The sequence below is a fragment of the Natrix helvetica genome (assembly GCF_964273705.1).
Source record: "Natrix helvetica genome assembly, chromosome: 6".
NCBI classification, from domain to species: Eukaryota; Metazoa; Chordata; class Lepidosauria; order Squamata; family Natricidae; genus Natrix; species Natrix helvetica.
The window spans coordinates 73653539-73667961 of NC_138553.1; the positions used below are offsets into that span (position 1 = coordinate 73653539).

Genomic DNA, 14423 nt, shown 5'->3' on the forward strand with positions numbered 1-14423 from the left:
CATGAAGGAAGCCACTGAAGCCACTGAGTTCAACCTATTGCTCTGGGCAGAAATCCATATTCAACCAGCTGAGTTATTGCAGCCTCTGCTTGAATGTGATTTAATGGTGGGGAGCTCACCACTTCTCACAGATTTGGTCCACATCTGAAGTCCTTCTACTGTGAAGGACCCCAACATTGAACTAGGATCTGCCTTCTTTGGGATGAAGATGACTGATCTGCGTCCATCTTTTTCAGACAACACAGACAGCTGGAATTGTAAAAATAATATCATATCACATATCATATCTGGCTCAATGGGAATTCTCCTACAAGTTTCAAGAGAGTGGTGGCTAATTTTTCGTTGTTGCACGACGAAAGCGTGCGCGCCTGCATCCATAATACAATGCACGCGTGACCCCCCTGGCATTCCCCACCCCCCGTATCCTTGCACTCAACCTCCCTTGCCCATTTTTGGCCTCCAGGTTTGTGCAGGAGGCCTTCCAGGCCCAAAATGGCACACGGGGAAGGTCTCGCACGGTCCCCCGTGCCCCGTTTTGGCTTGCAGGTTGGTGCAGGAGGCCTTCCAGACCCAAAATGGGGCATGGGGGAACCGCGCAAGGCCCCCAAATGCAATGTGAGCACCCCCATGCATGCACGCACACATCCCCATGCATGCATGCACATGTCCCCATGCATGCATGCGTGTCCCCACATGCACCTTCGCGCATGTGTGGCAGAGACCCCAAAATCAGCTGGCCAGCACGAGGCTGGGGCGACAGCTGGTGTGCCCGCAGAGAGGGCTCTGTGTGCCACCTGCGGCACGCATATCATAGGTTCACCATCACAGCCTTAAGATAACTCCTCACAGAAAGAGTGGTCAGTAGTTTTTATTTCTTTTTAATCCTGTCAAATGAAGTTGCGTATCCATTTAATACAAGGAAACAGCAGGATTGGGAGAAGAACTAAATTTCCTCTGACATACAGTAATCTCAGTCTGAATGGGGCCATATACACTTGCCCCAAGATGAAGATCTTGAATAGAATTCCCAGGATTTTCCAAATATTGCCACCAAATTATAATTTTTAATATGCCAGAAAGCAAATATTGAAGCCACGAGGAATAATTATATTCACTGTTCTTAACTAAAGTCAACAGCTCCCTTCACACTTAGATTTGATCCTTTCCCTACAAGTTACTGTCATTGGCTGACAACTCCTTTGTTGAATGCTAAACTGTTAAGTGAATTCTTTCTCTGCTAAAAATCTGCATTTAAGACATCGCAATTATTTTAGCTCCATTACAAATATCAAAAATGGCCTCTGGGCTTATTTTATATTTTTCACTTGGGTTCTACCCCAACAATAAACCACATCCTAATGTACAGGTAAAAGAATAATAAAATTATCTGATACATTTATTGAGGCTTTCTTTTGCATTTTTTGACCAAAATTGTATATTTGCATTTATTAGAACCATCTCTATCTTACACACACACACGAATGCAGCTTTTAGTGGGTAGATTGATTATAATACCTCGTGCTTGTATACATCACCATTCAATTTTATTCGATTTTATTATCGTTATTCACTCTTATTTCTGTACATGAACAAAAAAACGTTTCCAGACATTCACTTAAAGCTAGAAGAGCTAGATATAGAATGAAGTAGAGTCTTGAATTTGAGATATAAAGATTTTTTCAGCATCTTATAAATTGTATTTGTTTCTTATTTTGAAGGTTTTCTAGACTGGGTTCCTAAGAAAATGCAACGGGTGGGCTGTGTTGAGCTGCTGAATACAATCCAGAGACGAATACAACCACGGCTGCATGTTTTTGGACACATTCACGAAGGTCAGGAATTGTATGCGTGCGTCTTATTTCCCATGCATGAAAATTAAAATGAATAATATAAAGTTGTTGAGATATTCGCTGGAGTAGGCAAGAGATACGTTGATTGATTGCACTTCAATCACCTCTGCTTTAGGCTATAAAAAAACGTCAGTCGCGTTGAATAAGCTTAAAAATCAGTTTTTGCATAGTGAGGAGCAAGAGTGAATAATTGTATCTATAGAGGAGGACAAAAAAGGCTATAAGGCAACTGTATAATCATGGCCACTATGTTGACTCCCCACCACCACATATAGTCCCTTGTATGGATCCTCTTGAAGGACCTACTTTTTATCAACTAGCAATGCAAACTCTAGCCCAGGGGTGTCAAACCCAAGGCCTGGGGGATGGATCCAGATGCTTAGATCTGGCCCGCGGGGCTGCCCTGGAAACAGCAAAGGACTGGCTCACAGAGTCTCCGCCAGCGAAAACAGAGCTCCTTTTTTGCTGGCAGTGGGTTGCAGGAGGCTGTCACAGCCTAAAACTGAGCTCGCAAGGGTCGCGTGCGGCTTTCCCGAGCTCCGTTTTCACTGGAAGAGGGTTGTAGGAGGCCATTGCAGCTGAAAACGGAGCTCGGGAACCTGCTTTCAGTGGCAGAAATATACAGATAGAGTAGTCCTCAACTTACCGCCCCGAGTCCCTTCTGAGAGAGGGGCGGTCTAGAAATTGAATAAAGTTAAGTTAAGTTAAGTTACAACCATTGAAAGTTATAGCAGCACTGAAAAAAAGTGACTTATGATCGTTTTCCAAGTTATGGCCTTTCCAGTGTCCAACGATCATGTGATCAAAATTCATATGTTTGGCAACAGGTTGATATTTATGGCTGTTGCTGTGTCCCAACTTCATGTACAGTAATCCCCCTTTGCGACCTTCTGGCAAACAAAGTCAACGGAGAAGCCAGATTCCCTTAACAAACTGGTTTACTAACGCATCAACTGCAGCGATTCACAAATTGAGCTCAATTGTGGTCATAAGTTGAGGACTACCTGCATAGTGTTGGCTCAGGCACTACATCGGAGCTCATTCCATTAAGTTGGAATGTTTTTTTCATACCAGCATCTGTTAAGCAATAAACACAGTAAAGGGAACGGGAGTATATATTCCAGCAGATGAGAGTAATTTACATAAAATAACAAAGTGGATTTTTACCTTGGATTTCTCAAGTTATTCAAAATGATGATCTGAACAAAAAAAACTAAGTACTAGAATGTTCCATTATGACATGGATGCTGCTGATATGTGCTACTAACTAAAGAGACAAAGCAAGTGTCCATTTACTGAATTTCTGGGAAAGAAATAATTACTGTACCACCAGTCTATTTTCATGAAAACCTTATTCTTTGTGGAAAACATCCGGCTTTAAAATTCTTCCTCATGTGACAGAATTCTATTATTTTCAGTGAAAAGCTGTTCCTCATTATCTTCTCTGCACCCTGCTTTATTTTTCGACGTACATTTATTACATCTACATTATTATCTCTGTATCTCAGGATTTTTCATACAATGCCAAAAAGATACTCTACAACAATTTTTTTGCTAGAATTCGATATATTTTTCCAAAGATAATCGGGGAATAATAATTTTCTGAAGCTTTGGATCTTCCAGAACCATGATTAACCTCAAATGTCTGTATTTTGCTTCTCTGTAAAATAAATTTCCTTCAGGCTTTACTTTATGATTTGCTCTATGGAAATGTCTCTATAATTTAGCTGAGGCAGGGGTGGGTTCGGCTCCTGCTACTGCCGATTCGCTCAGGCCACGCGCGCATGCGCAGTAATAAAAAAATGCTTCTGTGCATGCGCAGAAGCAAAAAACAAGATGGCGGTGCCTATGGCGCCGCAGATAGAACTGGTTCGGGGGCGTGGGAGGCCGAGTTACTACCTACTCGGCTGAACTGGCAGGAACCACCTCTGAGATGAATTGCACTCTGTCAAATTCCGTAACATATAGAACCTGCTGCAATTAATAGGTTATTTCCAAACATCCGTATATGAAGGGTAGCAACAAAGCCAACTTATCAAGGGAGACATGGGTCATTGTGACATTCAGTTATATAGAAGTAACAGATGTTCAATCTCTGAATATCCTTGTTTCCCTGAAAATAAGACATCCCCGGGTAATAAGCCCAATCAGGCTTTTAAGCGCATGTGCTAAAATAAGCCCTCCCCCCCAAAATAAGCCCTCCCTGAAAATATTGCAACACTGCTGCAGCCATGAGGTGACCATGCTCACCGCCTCAAAAATAATAAGACCTCCCCGAAAATCAGACCAAGTGTTTATTTTGGGGTTCAAAAGAAAATAAGACCCTGTCTTATTTTGGGGGAAACACAGTACTATTTAAAAGCTCTTAATATCGAAAATATCTTTATAGGGGTAAAAGCAAGAAACAGAGCAAGTAAACCGTAATGCTCTGATGGTACATATGCTTTTTCTTTCTTTTCTTCTTAACTCACTCTGGATGTTCATTTAATTTGGCTTCAGAATATCTCAAAGGAATCTGAATTCTATGGAGACCTCCAGATCCAACATGCAAAGATCCTGCCTTGAATGGACGCTTAATATCCATTCATTTGAATCAGGGGTGAAATGCTACCGGTTTGGGCCGGTTCGTCTGATAGTAAACAAATGCTTAACAAAGTAAAGTAAAAAAAAGTTTCACCGATCAGGACAGAGCACAGTAATCTCCAGGCTCCACAGATTCAGTGCTTGTTACTGACAAATGCCCCTCCCACTGGCACCTCCTTACCTCTCAGTCCCCAGGTGTGCCTTGTGAAGGGGAGCAGGACACTCTTCTCCCTAGTAGCCAGCTCAGTCTGAGTTCTCGCCTTTTCTCTTCTCTCTGAGTTCTAGGATCAGGAGTGGGTGGTCCTTGCTCTTCGCCTGAGCTGTGTCTTTCCTCCTCTTCCCTATCTCCAAGCCTTTCTGATCCTGAAAAGCCTTGACTCTACCCTTTCCCAGTTTCCCCCAAGGCCAACAGAGCTGCCCTCTCAATTTCTGTTGGCTCTGAAGGGGGGCGGGGCACTCTCTTCCCTAGTAGCCGGCTCAGTCTGCGTTCTTGCCTTCTCTCTTCTCTCCGAGTTCTAGGATCAGGAGTGGGTGGTCCTTGCTCTTCGCCTGAGCTGTGTCTTTCCTCCTCTTCCCTATCTCCAAGACTTTCTGATCCTGAAAAGCCTTGACTCTACCTTTTCCCAGTTTCCCCCAAGGCCAACGGAGCCACCCTCTCAATTTCTGTCGGCTCTTGTTTCAGCTCATCTTCCCCCGCAGATTCAGACTCCGATAGGGGCACTTTGATGTATAACAGAAACAGTGTACTGAAGAAAAGCTTATTTATAACAATGTTTTTAATTTTTTTAGGTTACGGTGTTATGGCTGACGGAACGACTACCTACGTGAATGCTTCTGTCTGTACCATGAATTACCAGCCATTGAACCCACCTATAGTAATTGATTTACCTACTCCAAGAAACACATAATTGTGCCAGAATGGAAATATGTAATTTATGCCACCCTAAAAGAGCCAAGTAACCATGAAATTGTGGCATTATTTTTATTGTTCTTTATAGACAATGTGGAAAGATACAAATGGACAAGTAACAAAGGCGTTTGGCATCACAACCTTTGGAAAGTGTATTCCTGGGTTTAGCATTTCATTGTTTTAAAAACATTGTTAATATGAAAAAGGAAACAACTTCTGCATTATAGACATTGGTGCATTTTGTATATTCCATATGCTGTATTGAATTTATGAAAGGACACCTCTCTTCAGCCACATGATTTGTTATGAATGCTTGCAGTTTTATATGTGTGTTCAGTAACAGCCTTTTCATTTATATCTGTACCGAGGAATAATCACATCGAGAGTCAAAATTTGTGATTGTGTGAAATGCACTTTCTTTAAACAGTATCTCCATGTAATCACCAAAAGAATAATAGTCTTATTCTACATTGTTTTGAAGTCTATACCCATTCTTTCAGTTTTACAGTACAGTGTAGAAAAACAGCAACTCTTGTTTGCAACAGGGAATGAACGTGAAAAGAAAAATGTTATAATATGAATTACTGAACTGCTGTGCACAACAGAAACATTTTAAAAATGAAGTGGTTTTAAAATCAGATGAAGACTCAGGAATTATTTTTTCCTCCCGATAAGTAAGATATCCTGCTACTTTTAAATCTTATCTACCAACTTTTAGGTGGTGGCCTCCACTGAATTTTTCTTAGGGCCAATAGCAGTGGCCTCCGGTGAATTTTTCTTGAGCAATGATGTGGAAGCATCAGGTAGAACCCACAGTTCCCCAAAGCAAATTAAACAGATTGTTCAGGTCCTGTTGTTGGTTTTTTGCTGTTATTTTTAAACATAATTTGGTCATAGCAGTGATCCTGGATAAGACCAATCTGTATGATCATTAAGACTGAAAGCCAGTTTGGCGTAGTGGTTAAGGTATCAGGCTAGAAATTAGGAGACTGTGAGCTTTAGTCAGAGCTGGTATTCAGTCGGTTCGGACAGGTTCAGGAGAACCGGTTCGCTCCGACAATCAGCTGGCCCCACCCACCCGCCCCTGCTCTACTCTGTCCTTTATTTCCTGCTTTCTAGCTCATCTCAATTGCGTGGCACAGCTGATTCCCTCCCCCAGCTGTTCTACTTACCGTTGCTGACTTGGAAGTTAAGCAGCTGAGCTTCTGAATGCTCCATTTTCAGTGCTGCGCATGCGCTCACCAGACCGGTTGTTACACCGGCAGCATCCCACCACTGGTTTTAGTCCCATCTTAGACATGAAAACTGGCTGGATGACTTTGAGCCAATCATTCTGTCTCAGCCCAATAACCAATAACAAGGTTGTTATTGTGGGGAAAATAGGAGTTGAGGAAGGAGTAATAAATATGTTCACTGCCTTGAGTTATTTGTAAAAAAATAATAATGGCAAGATTTTTTTTAAAAAAACAGCCCTGAATAGATAGCACTTCATTGATAAATCAAACATAGCAATTCTGACGTCAAGCACTAAGAATCACTTCAATGTGATCACTAGCATTAGAAGAAATTCAATGCAGTTGCTAGTTCTGTGAAATCAGAAGGTACAGGAGTCTCCAGATATGGAAAGCAAACATTTTCACATTGAAGATTGATTGATTCACAGGCCAAGACCAGGAAAAGTGCTAAATGCTATGTACACATCTGTTTCTCACTATGTCACAACTGAACACGAAAGGGGTTATTTTGTTATTGCCGTGCCCAGGAGCTTCCCTGGCCTCATCATTTGCAGCTTCAGCTTAACTGGATCTGTGATATTGTTCAGAAACCGACCAACATTTTCAGCCATAGAGAAGATTTCTCACTGTAGGGTTGTGAAGGCAAACCTATGGCATGTGAGCCATTTGTCAGGGCACGCGAAGCATTGCCCTGTCAGCTCCAGTGCACATATGCACCCTGGCCAGCTGCGGCCTTCTTTTTCAGCCATTTTTTGCCTTCCAGAGGCTTCTCTGAAGCCTCCGGAGGACGAAAAACAACCCAACGTGCAAACCGGAAGTTCGGGAATGGAAGTTCGGGAATGGAAGTTCGGGAATGGAAGTTCGGGTAGGACCGTTTTTTGCCCTCTGGAGGCTTCCGGAAGCTCTTTTCGCCCTCCCCAAGCTCCTAGAAAGCCTCTGGAGCCTGGAGAGAGCGAAAAGCGGGTCCATCGTGTGTCAAAAGCTGGAGGGAGGGTGGGGGTCGTGCGCATAGCATTATGGGTGTGGGCATGCCCGCACACAACTCCCCTGCGCTCCCCCCACTTTTGGCACGCGATGGGAAAAAGGTTAGCCATCACTGCTGTAGGGTAACCCTCTATTTTTTAAAATAATTTGTTTTTGTGGATTAGCTTCTCTCACTCCTAACGGAGGTATGCGGGTATGTGAGATGAGCAAACGACTAAATGCAAATTAAGGTTTGCATGCCAGCAAGGTAGCAACAAAAAAAAAAAAGATGAATTTCTTATAGATTTCCCAAGCACAGAATGTTTCCACATGTTGCCACCTATTATTGTACACAATCAGGTAGTGGAATTTTATACTATGACTCCATGTGGCTTTTTAAAACATAGATTTTATAGTGAAAAATCATGATTTTTTAGTGAAAATCGTGAGGAAACACACTGCATTTCTCAAACTAAGGCTTACGTGCACATTGCATACACTTCAAATGTAGTGAACATTTTGAAAAAAAGCAGCTTCCCTTGTCCCCCTTTCCCCCCCTTGTATGTCAATCAGGAGATGTTCTCTGAATATTTTCCCATGAGATGATACTTCTTTCAAAATGCTATGTATTTTTATGTGAGAATGTTACAAAAGGAGTTATAATCTTTAAAAGGAAATAACTGTATTAAGACCCTTTGTTGGTTCCACAGTTTTTAGGATAACAGGATTGTTGTTCCAAAGTTGGGTGATGTTAAGATGGACCAAAAAGTAGCCAAAAGTGCAAACCTTCAAACTCTCTTAAACTCTCTCTCTCATCCATGCAGAATACAAAATAAAAGAATTGGAAGGGACCTTGGAGGTCTTCTAGTCCAACCCCTACTCAAGCAGGAGACCCTGTACTATTTCCGACAAATGGCAATCCAATCACTTCTTAAAAACCTCCAGTGATGAAGCACCCACAACTTCCGAAGGCAACTTCTGTTCCATGGTTAATCGTTCCCACTGTTAGGAAGTTTCTCCTTAATTCCAGGTTGCTTCTCTCCTTGATTAGTTTCCCTCCCTCATTTCTTGTCTTCCCTTCTGGTGCTTTGGAAAATAGGTTGAGTCCCTTTTTCTTTGTGGCAGCCTCTCAGCCCTAGTCCTTTTTTTCTTTAAACCAGCCATACCAGAGGTGGGTTCCTCCTCTTTCGGCTGAGTAGGTAGTAACTCGGCCAGCCACACCTCCAAACCGGTTCTATCGGCGGTGCCATAGGTGCCACCATCTTGTTTTTACCTACTGTGCCTGTGTGTAGCGTGCATGAAGTGTCCGTGCCCAAAGCATGTCCCTGACTACTGCAAACCAGCAGTAGAAGAAGCCACCTCTGACCCATACTAGCCTTCTTTTGCTTATTCGTTAGTCTCCAGGCCCTTAATAATGTTAGTTGCTCTTCTCTGCACTCTTTCCAAAGTCTCAACATCTTTTTTTATAATGCGGTGATCAAAACTGGATGCAGTATTCCAGATGTGGTCTTACTAAGGTTTTATACAGCAGTACTAATATTTTGCATGATTTTGACTCTATCCTTCTGTTTATGCAACCAAGGATTGCATTAGTTTTTTTATTATTATTATTTTTGGCTGCTACCATACACCGTTGGCTCGTATCCACTAGCTTTATTTTCTTCTTGGGTGAGGACTGATGCAAGGAATGAGTTAAGCAGTTCTGTTTTCTCTCTATTGCCCATTATTTCCTTGCCATCTTCTCCTTTTAGCGGACTGATTGTTTCCTTGACTTCTTTCTTCTTTTTTTATAAATTAAAGTCCTTAATTTGTCTTAATTATTTTACCTTAACTTAATTTAAACTCCTTAATTTACTGTCCTTGAGTTGGAGGGAAATTGGGTTTATTTTAATAAGAGCTGCTCTCCAGCCTTAATTTTCACTATACCTTAGGAAGTTGGTGTTGGCGCCTTCACAGAAATGCCCTGGTCATTAGCAGTGGGGAGAGAGAGGAGTGAAAACATTTGGTGGATGTGGTTATACTTTTAGATTTCCGAGGGAAATGTAAGCCTCGTGGAAATTAAGGAATATAGGGTGGCTGGATGAGGTGCTGTTTGTTCTGACCCAGGCTTCCTTAGAAAGCAAGAAGCAAAGTCTTGGTTCCTGCAAAACCTCTTTTATTTACACGACTGTGAATTCCTTTCATTCACAGTCAGCCAGGCTTTAGCAAACAGTCTTTCCGAGGAATGTTTATCCACACGCACCTTATCTCGTTTGGAGTGCTGCCAGATAACTAGTTTCCAAAACACAGGGCAAAGCAAAACTTGGCACAGAGTCTCTTATAATCACAAACAGAACTTTCAGGATCGAATGAACGAATTGTTTCCTGTAAAAGCCCACTCTCCGTTCATGTGACTTTACTCTTAAGTTAACCCTACTTTCTTAGTTGTTCTTTTCTTCTGGCAGCTCTGTGCATGCACACACTAGGAACAGGCTCCAGCTGTTCCTCTGCCTCGCTGCTGTCTAGCTCCCTCTTTGCCCCTGACGCAGAGCCCTCATCAGAGCCTTCCCCAGACTCCAGGACTGGCTCATGTTCCTCCCCAACCTCCTCACTGTCCAACTCTGTTTTCAGATCTGCTGGCCACAACACTGTTCTCCTCAGCTGAACCTTGAATAACCACGGAGAAACAACTGTTGCAAGGTTCTGATCGCTAAAGAGGATTCCTACAATGTTTGTATGGAAGGCCTTCTGCTTGTCTATGGATAACACGACTTCCTTGCCTCACCAATTTGGTCTAGCTTTACTCTGCCTCAGTAGGGCCTAGCTGCAAGAAAAAGTCCTCAATGAATATGAACTGGGTTGTCTTCCAGCTGAGAAAAGGATGCCGTGTGGATGAGCCCTAAGCCCTAAACATACAAGAGACTGAAGAAGAATTTTAGAGAACACGTGGTGATGTTTTATTTTTCGCTAATATATTTCCCAAGTATGGATTTTGAATTATTATTATTTTTTGCCTCCTCATACAGCAGCGGAGTGAGTTTGGTCTTATATATGCTTTGGAACGTTGTTGTAATTTTCGCTCAAGCATGTTAGAACAATAAACAAATCTTTTAAAGACAGCAATTATGTGGTGTGTACCTGGGGCCTTCAGGACAAGTGGGTTAGACTTTATTTGCGATGTCATGGCAATGAATTACAGAAAGAACAGTGGGTGTTCCAGGGATAATCCACAAGCAGTTGACGTTATGCATCTTCCATGAGAACTGTGCCCAGGTTCTGCCAAAACCAGCCAGATTGGGCCTACAGACCCACTTTAGAAGCCAGTTGGCATCTATGTGCTCAGGAGAATGGCGGCCTGCATTTGGATATCACTAGAGCTCAGTGGCTAAGACGCTGAGCTTATCAATCAGGAAGGTCGGCAGTTTGGCGGCTCAGATCCCTAGTGCCACATAATAGAGTGAGCTCCCGTTACTTGTCCTAGCTTTTGCCAACCTAGCAGTTCGAAAGCATGTAAAAATGCAAGAAGAAAATAGGAACCACCTTTGGTGGGAAGGTAACAGCGTTCCATGCGCCTTCAGTGTTTGGTCATGCCGGGCACATGACCACGGAGACATCTTCGGACAGCGCTGGCTCTTCGGCTTTGAAATGGAGATAAGCACCGCCCCCTAGAGTCAGGAACGACTAGCACATATGTGCAAGGGGAACCTTTACCTTTACATTACCTTTTAAGACCATCGTGTGAACACAACCATAGTATTGCACTGGCAATAAAACTCTGTAGCAAGGGGAAGGCAAGCCTTAGAACAGAGCAGCTGCAGGTCTGGACTTTTATCTATCCCTGTCAGAGGAAGAAGGGCTGAGCTGCAGCACTGGCTGCCTTGGGACTGTAGAACTGGTAAGGATTCCTTCCTTCCTTCCTTCCTTCCTTCCTTCCTTCCTTCCTTCCTTCCTTCCTTCCTTCCTTCCTTCCTTCCTTCCTTCCTTTCTCCTTTCTTTCTTTCTCCTTCCTTCCATGCTTTCTCCTTCCTTTCTTCTTCCTTCCTTTCTTTCTCCTTCCTTTCTCCTTCTTTCCTTCCTCCTTTCTTTCTTTATCCTTTCTTCCATCCTTTCTCCTTCCATCCTTTCTTTCTCCTTCTTTCCTTCCTTCCTTCCTTCTTTCCTTCCTCCTTCCTTCCTTCCTTCCTTTCTTTCTTCCTTCCTTTCTCCTTTCTTTCTCCTTTCCATCCTTTCTCCTTCCTTTCTCCTTCCTTCCTTCCTTTCTCCTTCCTTCCTCCTTCCTTCCTCCTTCCTTCCTTCCTTCCTTCCTTCCTTCCTTCCTTCTTCCTCCCTCCCTCCCTCCCTCCCTCCCTCCCTCCCTTCTTTCTTTTCTCTGACTTTAAAAATGGTCTGAAAGCAGCAGTGGGATTCACTTACCTTCCCTACCATTTCACAAATGTGACCACCTGAGAGCGCTGGCTTCACTCACGTGTGCCGCATCTGTGCATGCGCACTGTTTTCTATGCATGCGCAGTTCTCACACGTTCCATCGGGGTGGGTGGATGGAGCCTCCCGCAGCCGCCGCTACCAGTTCGCCCGAACTGGAGAGAACTGGCTGAATACCACCTCTGCCTGAAAGATAGTCATGGATATGGCAATGTAGCAATCATGTTATATGGTGGAATTAAACTGCAGTTAATGAAGTCAAAAGAACTTCTGGCTTTGCTTTTAACTGAGAAGAAGCCATTTTTATATCAGAGTATCTGGTTTGCTTTTCCTGCAGGATGTTGTACTTTTTATAATTATATACTGAAATATATAATTTATGGGCATAATGCAGAAATGTGTTTCAGGAAGCAGTAAAATATAAAACCCGCTCAAAGCAATTTAAAGGGTTTATAGTGAAATTGTTAAATTCTGGTATTTCGGCGTCTATGCAAATGGATGTCTAGAGCTTACCTTCCCTTAAAAAACTTAACTGCACACAACGGTTCTTGTGAATTTAGTGCACAGTGTAAAAACTTTAATGCTTGTCTATCTCTAATTTATAGGAACTGATGCTGTATTCAAAATAATGGCCTTTAAAATGGCCATCTATAAATGATTAGGACATTTAAATGATATTATTTTGGACAAGATTGTTCTCCAAGCAGCACTTATGTTTAGAAGAAATATTTCCATTTAATTTCAAATATGTAGTTTGGATCACCATTGCAACTGAATAAAAACCCAAAAAATCAAGCCAATAGTTCATATTTCCAAACAAATGAATTATAACCCCATTTCTTCTCATCAAAGATGCATGGCACATTTTCCTCGTGCTCTGGATAAATAATAAATACACAATTTTAATACTCTTTGTTGCTTTTCCCTCTTGATATATAAAAGTGCCTTTGAATATCACCAGGGTGTATAAAGATATATGAGGCAAAAGCATCCCAAGCTTAAACATACCACATCTGATTTTCGGTAAGACGCTAGTGTTTGCAAGAATGGGCTTTACGTTTTACAAATGCTGTAAATTAAAACAAGAGGCGCCATTTGCAGAACTGAAGTCATGAATGCAGAATGAAACTAATCGCAGGCAATGGATGTCTGGAGGATCATGAACTCCTCACAGGAATGGGATTGAAAATTTTTAGCAACCGGTTCTCTGCCCAGTTGCTGGGTTGGTGTGGCCATGGGGTGCGTGGCCTACTCAGCCTCCTGCACCATGGCAATGGTGGGGTGTTTTCGCCCTCCCCAGGCTCTGGAGGCTTTCCTTGAGCTTCCAGGAGGGAGAAAACAGCCTCCCATGGGCTTCAGAGGCCCCCCAGAGCTGGAAACAAGCCCATTTCCAGACTTCCGGAACTTCTGGGAGCCCCATTTTTCACCCTTCCAGGGCCTCCGTGTGGGCCCTGCACTTACCTGGCATGATGAACGGGCTGTATGGAGACTCCTGGGTGGGCAACTACCGGTTCAGTGAACCAGATGTAAAACTAGCATCCAGTTCGCCCTAACCGGCTGAATCCGACCCTGGCTGCTCAGAACCACTTCTCCCTTCTCCTGTGTAGCCATCTTTTTCCTGAGGTGCAGGAGTGCTGATTCTTTTCAGGGTGAGAATTGTGGAATAATATAAGCGTTGTATCCTCTTTCTGAATAGTCTGGCTTTCACCATCTATTAGGACTACAAAAAATGATTTGGGCAAGTGCTCTGGATACCCCTGGCTGTTCATTTAAGTGTCCTCAGCTTATTTTTTTCAGTCTTCTGTGCAGCCATGAAGCTAAGAAGCCATCTCCGTATTATTGAAGATAATGTACTACTTAAAGCTGTGGCACCTTTTTTTCCAGCGCTGGATGGAAGTCCGAGAAAAGAAGGGGTTGTTTCAGTGAATAGCAGAGTGTGCTGGGATCACAAAGGGCTTGAAGCATTTGTTCCAAACCTGTTTCGAAGTAAGTATAGTTCTACCGTGTATATTTTTCAAATAAACTTTCAGGTGCAAGTTATGGATCTTAGGCATTCAGAAGCTTTGTTTCATGACTTCTTTTAACATGTTGATTAGGGGCAGCCCAGCCGTTCACCATCAAAATGCCGCCACTACCAGCTTACTATTCCATTTTCCGTAAAGGTATGAAAGAAAATGTATTTTCATTTTATGGCATTGTTTCTAACCTATATAGAAATCATTGCTTTGATTCCAAAAGCATTTCAAAACAGATAAATGCACACTCTCCTTGTTAAAATTTCTGCTTCCCACACTAGTTCAATTAAAGTAATATCCACATATCTGTGACGGTGCTCATTGCAAAGGATTGGATATTGCCAATTTCCCCATTGTACAGATGTCAAAGCCAGGGACTAGGGAAAGAAATGCTTTGGTTTTTCCTAAAGGCACATTCTGTTGGCATGGGGACAAAGAAACCCCCACAAAATTCATAATCCTCCAT

The 14423-nt window shown here is 42.7% G+C and overlaps 1 protein-coding gene across 5 annotated transcripts in view; it reads left to right on the forward strand.

Annotated features, from left to right (window-relative positions):
* The window catches only part of MPPED1 (metallophosphoesterase domain containing 1), an 83948-nt gene extending 77150 nt beyond the window's left edge, over positions 1–6798 (forward strand). For all 5 annotated transcript variants that reach the window (XM_081958724.1, XM_081958723.1, XM_081958722.1 and 2 more), the window contains 2 exons: positions 1719–1832; positions 5223–6798. In XM_081958724.1, coding sequence (XP_081814850.1) covers positions 1719–1832; positions 5223–5341 — 233 coding nt within the window. In that variant the 3' untranslated portion in view covers positions 5342–6798. The remainder of the gene's footprint in view (positions 1–1718; positions 1833–5222) is intronic.
* The last annotated feature ends 7625 nt before the right edge of the window (positions 6799–14423 follow it).